The 9,651-nt window shown below is 47.5% G+C and overlaps 2 protein-coding genes across 2 annotated transcripts in view; both read right to left on the bottom strand.

Moving 5' to 3' along the window:
• RPL13 (ribosomal protein L13) overlaps positions 1 to 9,651 on the bottom strand; it is a 241,807-nt gene that overhangs the window by 48,629 nt on the left and 183,527 nt on the right. The window lies entirely within an intron of this gene.
• The window catches only part of TDRD12 (tudor domain containing 12), an 84,978-nt gene continuing 78,141 nt past the window's right edge, over positions 2,815 to 9,651 (bottom strand). The window contains exons 26-31 of the mRNA XM_054588971.1: positions 5,066 to 5,181; positions 3,956 to 4,016; positions 3,758 to 3,871; positions 3,514 to 3,667; positions 3,363 to 3,429; positions 2,815 to 2,944 (exon numbers count right to left, since the gene is read on the bottom strand). Of these exons, the coding sequence (XP_054444946.1) occupies positions 2,853 to 2,944; positions 3,363 to 3,429; positions 3,514 to 3,667; positions 3,758 to 3,871; positions 3,956 to 4,016; positions 5,066 to 5,181 (604 nt within the window). The 3' untranslated portion in view covers positions 2,815 to 2,852. The remainder of the gene's footprint in view (positions 2,945 to 3,362; positions 3,430 to 3,513; positions 3,668 to 3,757; positions 3,872 to 3,955; positions 4,017 to 5,065; positions 5,182 to 9,651) is intronic.

Genomic DNA, 9,651 nt, shown 5'->3' with positions numbered 1-9,651 from the left:
AAAAAAATGTAACAAGTAACATTTCTGAGGAAATACTGTAATTTTATTGATATACTTCAAAAGAGATCACACAACTATGTGAGCAATTTTAGAAGCATAAAGACAAAGTATATTTACCTTGCATTTTAGTAGTTTTCCCAAAACATGAAATCAGTACATAGTAATAGAACAAAAAACCAATTAGTAATTGTTTACATTTCACCAGTGTCCTATGTCCTACAAAATGTTATTCAGAGCTTCAAATAGTAAATATAAACATCTTAAAAAAGGAACGAAGATCAGTATTAAGGCACAGCCCCGCTCCCAGTACTGTCATTTGGCTCCTTGTGAACCACACACGACAGTAAGCATTAGTACGTCTTCCCTGAGAGCAGGGCCCCAGCATTTGCTCGTGGGAAACACATCTGTAAAAGGTGAAAGATTTATACGATCTGAAGAGAAACCAGAGTATGGGAAACACACTCTATCTGTGCACCTCTATTACTTGCTATTACTATTCGCTGCAATTCGCAAGAGTGACTGAGTACAACCGAGCAGAAACTGCAGGCGGCCAGCACCCACAGGGCAGGCCGGTGCACCCAGCAGGAGCGAAGGCTGCACCTACAGTAAGCGGCCCCTCAGGAGCACAGGAGAGCTCTGCAGTCAAAACCTTTGCCAGCAAAGACATGGAACTTCCTATTCCTGGAAAACCCTGCCCCGTTTAGCCGAAAAAAGGAAAATCACCACCTTACTTCATGTGCCGATTTGACACCTGCCAGTCCAATCCCAGGGTCAAGGCAGCAGCAAGGATGTGCTCCTGGTAGCGGCTGTCCAGGCTGCACACCAAGGGCTCCCGCCAGAGGGCAGCGACTGACCTCCATCTCGGAGCTGCCACCCCGTGCCCCCCAGCGGAACAGAGGCCCGGACACAGCAGCGTGGGGGCGGTGTGGGGGGCTTGTCACCTCCTGAGGATAAGCTGTGTGGTGAGCAGAAGGTCTTATTCTACAGATGAGGAAACTGAGTCACAGTGTGATCCAAACCTGCTCACAGGACAGCCGGGTGACAAGAGTTTACCTGCCTTTCAAGGAGGAGCTTGTTCCTGGGACACCGCAAACCTGACCATCTGTGCTTTCTGACATACGGACGGATAAAGATGTCGGGGGCAAGTCACAGCAGCCCTGTCCCAGCCCTGTCTTTCCCACTGCAACTCCCCTTTCTCCCTTTCCCAGTTAACACGGAAAGTCAGGCTCCGGGCGTTCCCACATTCAAAGCGTAACGACAACACACTTCCCCTGAGTACCTTATGAATCCGGGTGCCAGAGCCCCCAGAATGGCGTCATGAATGTTTTGAGGGGTCATCACCTCCAGTTGTCCCGAGGGTTACCTGCAGGCACCCACAGGCCCTTTTCAGTTTCCACGGAAGGGAAACCTTTGTCCTGCGTACCCAGGACTCTGCAGTTCAGAGGGTTCTTTAGAAGCAGCAGCTTACCTCCAGCAAGCCCGGGGTCTGGCTGGTACTGCTGAGGCCACCCCATTTTTGTCTTTGGCCTCTCTTCATATGAAGTAAACCTATCCAGAGGAGCTATCGATATCTTAACACCACTAGAGGACTGGCACACACAGCTACATCGAATCCCAGCTAACTCATGGTTGAAAGGCTCTGCTAAGCACTGCTGAGTAGGGATTTGTAATAGGGAAGCTTCAATTTCTATGTACAAGATATGCTTTGGAATGTATTGGGTTGGCCAAAAATCTGGTTTAGTTTTTTCCGTATGATGGCTCTAGTAGTGCTTAGTTGTCTTTTAACTCCATTCAAAGCAATATTTTTAGACTGTATTGTGCCAGCTGTCATATCACCGTGCTTTAAAAAAAACTTATTAAAATTTGTGCAGCCGTTTTAATACTGAAGATGAAAGAAGATAGGCAACATCTTTGGTGTATTGTGCTTTATTATTTCAAGAAAGGTAAGGTGCAACTGAAACACACATACAAAGAAGATTTGTGCAGTATATGGAGAAAGTGCTGTGACTGACTGAACGTGTCAAAAGTGGTCTACAAAGTTTCTTGGTACTACTGATATTTTGGCCAAGTAATTCTTTGCTGTGGGCTGTCTCATGCACTGGAAGATGTTAGCAACACCGCTGGCCTCTTACCCACTAGAAGGCACTAGCAGGAAACAGCCAACATACTGAAGTATCTAAATCAATGAAGTTATAGGTGAAAGTGAAAAATGTCTTTTATTTTACAGAAAAGACTAAATGAACTTTTTGGCCAACCCAATACCAAACATGGGTTTAAATGAAACAGACCCGCTCCAGAGAGTACAGCTCATCATCCAAAAGCCACCAGGTGCTTTGCCACCCCACTGGGATGTCGGGACGGGCTGCCCACGAGGTGCTGAGCAGCACAGCCCGGGGGGCCGGGTCCTGTTAGACCTCGCCTCCTGTCTCTGCTCCCACACTCCTCTCAGGGTCTCATCTTCAGCCCATTTAAGGTTTTTTTAATTGACTTTAGAAAGAGAGAGGAAGGAGGTGAGAGAGAGAGAGAGACTGACATTGATTTGTTGGTCCACTCATGTATGCATTCATTGGTTGATTCTTGTACGTGCCCTGATGGCTGGGGATTGAACTTGCAAACCTGGAATTATCAGGACAGTGCTTTAACCAACTAAGCTGCATGGCCAGAGCCTTCAGCCCATTTTTAAAATGATTCAGAATTTCTGACCATTACCAATCCCAGTGCCACAAGATGACGTTTAGTAATAAAAAGGTTTAAATGCCACCGCTCGGTGCCCTAACTCGCAGTCACACGGCTGTGCCCATCCATCTCTGTTCGCCGTCTCCCGGTCACGCCTCAGGATTTGATTCCCATTCTCATTCGCTCTCACTGCTGTCATCCTCCGAAGTTCGGTCACTGTCCTCGGTCACCTCTGCCACTTTGCCGGACAGGTTTTTAGCAGGCATGACTAAAAGAGTTAGATACTATTCAAAAACACGTTGGCTACAGACGAGCAAACCTTTTCTCCTCCCATTATTTTGGTCAATGCAGAAAAAGTTTCTTGGGTTCTACCTCTGTTTTGTGAATCATTTTATATTTTCATTATTTTGGGCAAGAAACAAGCAGATAAAATTCGCTTAGAAATAAATTTTTCTCCTAGGAAAGTTACCCATAAAAAGGCTGTAACAAGTTATGTTTATAACGAAGAGCTGACACCTCAAACCAGGACGTTTAGCACTAAGACCAACCACAAGAAGAAAACTCATTCCCAAGGGCTTTACATGACGATCCATTCCCACCAAAGCCACATTCCTACAGCGGCTGAGTGCTTCTGTCCCCCCTATGGCTCTTGGGACCCGCCACTGGGGCTGGTGTGCCCCTCTCACCCGTGGAGAAGTGGCTCTCCTCTTCGCATTCTTCCCAGTGATCAAAATCGAAGGCCACATTAGGATTCTGTTCAACATGACAGTTTACAGTCAGTGAGAAAATAAAACATGCTCAGGCCGTTAAGACCGGCCACGGTTAACCCCAACTCACCCTCTGTTTGAGTAAGCTGCGCCAAGGTTCCCTTCTCTCTTTTGCGAGAGTGATTATAGGTTCATCGTTTTTAATCACGCATCTGCAATCATCTTTTATTATGTTGGCCTGCAGCTCCAAATCAGCCAAGTAAAATTTCTCTCCTACCCAGGCACTAGGTTTACAAAAAGAAATAGTCAGTTTTTTTGTTAGACATTGTTAGACATTATTTCCATTTTACTTTGTAAGATTCATATAAACCTACCTGAAAATGACTCTATCTCTAAAATATTTACATTTGTGATCTTTTACATTCCTTATCCTTATCTTCAATACGATAACATCCTCTTTTTGGAACCACTTGACTTGTGGGTGGAAGCTGGAGGAAGAGAAAGAGGCTGATCCACCAGCGCCCCGCACTCGCTGGTGAGGGCGAAGGCAGCTCTCCGGCACCTGTGCGCACCTTTTCAGAGGCTCTGTGGTTTCGTCAATGGAAGTATCTCCAGCGTTTTCAGGTGAAGTTTCTGTACAAAAAGTCAAATTTTCCTATAGGTTATTTAGATGGAACACTATAATGTACACAAAGATACTTGTGTACTTTAATGTACTTTTTGTACATTACTATACTATACTATAATGTACTTTTTTGCACTTTTAACTGAGGAAAAAGTACTAAGAGTAAAAATTTCACAGTAACCCAAGAATCTAGTTGCAAAGAATAATTAGAAAAAATTAAAATGCATCTCATTTAGTAAAATTAATAGAAACAGGCTTTGACAAATATTACAATTAAACAACTGGGAAGGCTACTCTGAAGCGCCTCCGCATTATAATCAGTGGCTGTAGGATACAAATGTTCAGACTCCTCCACTCTCCTCTACAGCAAGGACCCACTAAAGACAACTTCCGGGATAGGAGGCAGGACACTCAATGACCGGTACTAAACATAACATTTTCTAAAACAATGCAACTAAACTTCTCGATCTAAAATTTGAAGCTTCCATCCAAGGATGTGAGCAAGAATGTTCACTGCAGCTTGAATAACAATAATCGAAAACTGAAAACTACCTCAACATCTATCAATAGGTGAAGTGATAAACTGTGGTATGGTCATATCACAGAATACCACTGCCTCACAATAATCTAGGTGAATTTTGCAGTCACAACGTTGAGTGAAGAAGCCACAGGAATGTATACCATGTGCATCCAATTCAACAAAACTGACGGTGACAGAAGCTCATGGACAGGGAAGGTGCCTGCAGGAGTCCGCGGGGTTCTGGAAATAGCAGCTTGACCTAGTTAACGGACATATGCATGTGTAAAAAAAAAATCTCATGAGTTGCACAATTAAAATCTGTGCACTAGACTGGATGAACATTATACCTGAAATAATAAAAATGAAAAAAGTTACCAAAAAGAAAAAAAACACTGCAAGCCTAAGTGTCAAAAATAGGAAGTTGTGTAATATCAGGTTAGGTCGCCTTCTCTATAATTCATCTGCAAGTGGAAGGCCTACTCATTAGAAAATTTCTAAGAACTAATGATGTTGTTACCCATCTTGTAAGTAACCAACCATGCTTTTGGCTCTCTGCCTCTGCCTCGGAGTCGGCACGTCTTTCTGAAGCCACGTCCCTGTCCCCTTGCTGTGGGCTCTGCAGACCGGCAGCGTCTTCTGCTGGCGGAGGTGCCCTGCAGAGAAGAGGTGGGGGTTATCTCTGAGGAGACGGGTACAGCTGGACTCTCTGCAGGGTCCTGCCAGCCAGGAGGGAGAGGCCAGCAACAAATGGCCCTGACGTGCTCCCTGCCACGAGTCAGACCCACGCAGACTCGGGCGCATTTGCACTCAGGCGACGGGCAGGGCCGCCAACTGCTCATTCGCTCTGCGCCCCTTCCCCCAGCACAGGGAGGACTGACACGTATTATCAAATAGATGCATTAACTCATTTACTAACCTAAGTTCCCTTTCAAATCATTTAACTTTGAGAATAACACACTGCCACTCACTTCAAAGGGGATTAAAGGGCAGAAAGTAAAAGCCACATCCTTTCCTCCCTGCCCTGGCCCCTTGGCTCCTCTTCCGAGGGACCCTCCCTCTTACCAGTGTGGGTCTGCTTCTTGAAAGTCTTTGCCTAAGAAAGCAAATGTTGTCACCTGTAACTCTCCATCTCACACACACACGTGCACGTTTAAGCACATGGAAACCTGAATTCACTTCTCCGCTCCTCATGCTGTTCTTAATAACCAGAGAGTTGCTCCCTGGAGGACTGACTGCCTCCCTTCTCTAAAATTTTTCAGTTGTGTTTCTCTTTTGGTTTTCTGAGCAGGTAACAACATCCATGTGGTTTAATAAATAAAAAGGTTTACACCGGGAGAAATCTCCCTCTCACCCTTTTTGTCCAGCCACTAAAACTCCATGTAAGGTGACCATGTAACTCATCTTCCGAGTGACCCTCTGAGAAGTCAAGCCTCAAGGAGCAAACCTATGCCAACACGGTACCCCCGTGCACACACATACGCACTCACCACACACGCCCATGCCCAGGGTCTGCGGTGTCTACAGGGGACTTGCCTGATGTTCATGAAGCCTGTGGCGCGGCAATGCCCAAAAAGCAGAGGGCAGTGCCCCACCGCCTCCGTCCACCAAGACACAGCACAGACCCCTCTGAGGCCTCTTCCTTTCCCAGGGGTGCGGCACCAGCCCCATCGCTCACCCTCCTCCGGCATCATGGCTCTGATCTCCTTCCTTAGACCCTCTCCTACTGGCCTCTGTCCCTTTCTCCCCATGCACTTGCCGAGTTTAGACTCTCCTCCAACACCGGAAACCAGAGCCTTCCCCCAGTGCTCTCCTGAGCGCTAGGCTCACACTTTCAACCTGAAACCCCCAAACCAACACAGTATCTCCACCTCTCCAACAGGCTAGCTGCTCCCAGACAACATCCTCTGACTGCCAACCGTGCCAGTAACCTCTCAGTCGCCAGGAATCAGTGTCACGGATCCCACTCCCCTACATCTGTCAGTCACGAAGCCCTATGGCTTCCAGGTCCCCAGGACCCGTCCTCCCTCCCAATCTGCTGCAAGAACAGTGCCCTTCCCCTCGCTTCTGATCCAGATCACTACACGGTGTCCCAATCCAGCTCCTGAAATGGAGTCTCTTCTTCCAGGAGCGCTGACTGTGCAGATTCCTGCGGTCCTCTGCACCTCTCCCCGCGTGTGTTTATAACCACAGGTGTGGGATACTCCAGCACAACCACAAAGTCATGGGTGCAAGGCAACCCAGGAGAGTGCTCTGCACAGAGCTGGGGCCCCACGGCTGTGTTTCAGATAGCTGATCAATCCCAGTTTTGATGAACTCTACTAAGATGCAATGAATGATATCTTCATTTTAAAAAAAAACCTCTCTTATGAGTACGAAGCGATTTTTGTTTCCCGAAAGTGTGCAGAAACCAACATGTATCCCAATCCCATAGGTACCTAGTTTTACTAAGACAGGAAACCCTGAAAACTTCACACTACAAAGTATTTTCATGGTTGTGGTGTGCTTTTGAAATCCTTCTACTTCCAGCAGTTACTTAGGACTCTTCCAAGGTCACCAATGGTCACATCACTGAACCCACCACTCAGCTCCCAGTCCACACCTCACTGGGTCTCTCAGCAGCTCTGCCCGTGTCCTCCCTCTGACCACCCTGGACGCCCCTCCCCAGGGTTCCCTCTGTGCCCACGGGCTGCTCTCGTCCCAGGCCCCTGTCTGTGTCCCCACAGCTGCCTCACTTCTCAACTCCAGAGGCCCTGGGACCTTGACACTCGCTCCTTCAGGGCCCTTGTGCAGCATCTCCGCTCTCCGTGCCTAGGAACTGCCAACAAGACTCCACAGGACCACGCGCTCAGTACTCAGCTCCAGCTGCTTCTCACCAGCCCCGCGGAACCACCCCGGTCTGGGCCACTGTCATCCTGCCCACACCTTGGCACAGCCTTCGTCCCCGACTCCAGTCTATTCTCAAAACAGAAGCCAAGAATCTTTTCATTATTTCTCTGCTCAAAACCTCCTCACGGTTCCACCTCCTCAAAGTGGGAGCCCAATCCCTGAAAGGTCACAGGGGCCAACAAGCTCCAACCCCAGGATTGTTCCCCGCTTCCCTGCCCCAGCACTGTCCCCCTCTCCCTGCTTGCAGTCCTCCCTTGTCTGCTGCTCTTGTCACTGTACCTCCCTCCCTGGCCCTGGAACCAAGCCACCTGCATTCACTTCTCAGACACTCACCTGCTTCCTGCCTCCCCACTGTGTCACTGCTCACCTTCTTGGCCCCAAAGTTGTCATACCTTCCTTTCTGCATTAATTTGCTTCCTTTCACATATCACCATCTGAGCCAATAAGTATTTTTGTAACTGTTTACCTTTCTTTCTCCATTAAAATGTCAGATGGCCCCAATTCACCTGTTTTGTTCACCACTGTACCTCCAGTAGACAGTAAGTATTTACCGAATGAATGAATTTTAAAACTTCTACTTTACCTAATGGCAACTTTAATTAAAAGTATTTATCCGTTAATTAGGTCAACTGAAACAAAGTTGAACTGAAGGAATGTTCCAGCATCTTGCTACCAAAGCACAAGTGGAGCAAAACGGCAAATGAGGAAGCTCCGAGTTCCTTCCATTTCCCCACAAAAACCCTGGAAGAAGCACCAGAAGCTGTCTGAACTAACTTCGTAGAAACTCAGGAAAACAGTAAAGGTTTACAGCAACCAGTAAATGTCCAATCAAGAAAAAGCCAGCTTCAAAATCGGGGTAGGTTCTGTGGCATGTGTACTTGTCTTTGCCCCACCCCCTTGCCTTGGGGGTGTTGAGCAGGCAGCGATTTGATTCCTGGTTCCCTTCAAACCAGACAGAGCAGAGCAGACTATTTACAAACTATCGTGCTGGTCATTCAAAACTGTCTGGGGGAACACCTGAGGGACTGACACCACACACTTGTCTGTTTCACGGATCTTGGAACACAGGCAGGAAAGCAGGGGGCGCTGCATGAAAAGGCTGGCACCCACAGAGGCCCGCAGGCCAGGGGTTAGGCAGGGAAATGCACAACAGACCACTGAGGGCCCCAAGGAGAAGCCGGGGTGAGACTCACGGGGAAATGAGGACACTGAAAAGCAGTACACTGTGCGGTCGGGGAAGGATGTAGAGAGCCTTGCACACGCTGAAGCAAAAAGATGCAAGCTCAGAAAAGCCCTGAGAAGAACTTAAGCCTTACCTCAGGCTCATTTCTAGGTAAAGATACAGAGAAAGGGGGAATTTTTGTGCACTGCTGGTGGGAATGTAAAATTGTACAGCTGCTGTGGAAAACAGGTTGACAGTCCAAAAATATCAAACGCAGAATCACCACATGACCCAGCAATTGCACTTATGGGTATAGCCACAAGCCCTGAAAGCAGGGACATGGATAAGTATCTGTGCACCTATGTTCACAGCAGCACAAATCATAGAGCCCAACATCCACAGACATTAACAGATAAACAAAATGTGATTTATCCACACGGTGGACTATTTTTTAGCCTCAAAAAGGTCTGCAATTCTGAAACATGCTATAATGTGGGTGAACCTTGAAAACATTGTGCTAAGTAGAATAAACCAGTCACAAAAAGACAAATGTGTGTGGTACCAGAAGAGGTAAATGAACAGAAAGTAGAATGGAGTTCTTGATTTGAGTCCTTTGGCAAAACGTGCTGTGGCATTCTCCCCCTTGAGGGGTTGCCAGTGTACTTTCTCAGAGAGCCCTTCATAGTCTCTCTCACTGCTGGAGGAGGAGGAAATGGGTACAACCAATTGAGAAAACTGGTATGCAGTAGCTCTAATGATGACTCAGTGATTCTATTCCATCAGAAATTCATTCCTAGGACACAAGAGCCCTGCCCCTAGGAGGGACTCTTCCCTGGCCTGGTGGTACTAAAGCCTGACTGCTGAGTCCAGAGTGGCAATGACAGATAATGGATCCCTGGCTAAAGAGGGTGCAGAGTGGTCTACAGACACTTGAGGAGAGACTGAAGACAGAGGCTTTGGGGAGAGAATAGAGAGAGCAGCCCGCAGGATCCCAGTGCTGACTCATTCCCCATAGGGCAGCAGCCATCTGGCTCAGGCAGACCACTCCCCTGAGTGGCAGCAGTGTGACAGGACC

The sequence above is a fragment of the Pteronotus mesoamericanus genome, unplaced genomic scaffold (assembly GCF_021234165.1).
Source record: "Pteronotus mesoamericanus isolate MK-2021 breed Mesoamerican mustached bat unplaced genomic scaffold, CSHL_Meso_final scaffold_165, whole genome shotgun sequence".
Taxonomy (NCBI): domain Eukaryota; kingdom Metazoa; phylum Chordata; class Mammalia; order Chiroptera; family Mormoopidae; genus Pteronotus; species Pteronotus mesoamericanus.
The sequence above is the reverse complement of the archived record's forward strand: the minus strand, read 5'-3'. Positions and strand labels throughout refer to the sequence as shown.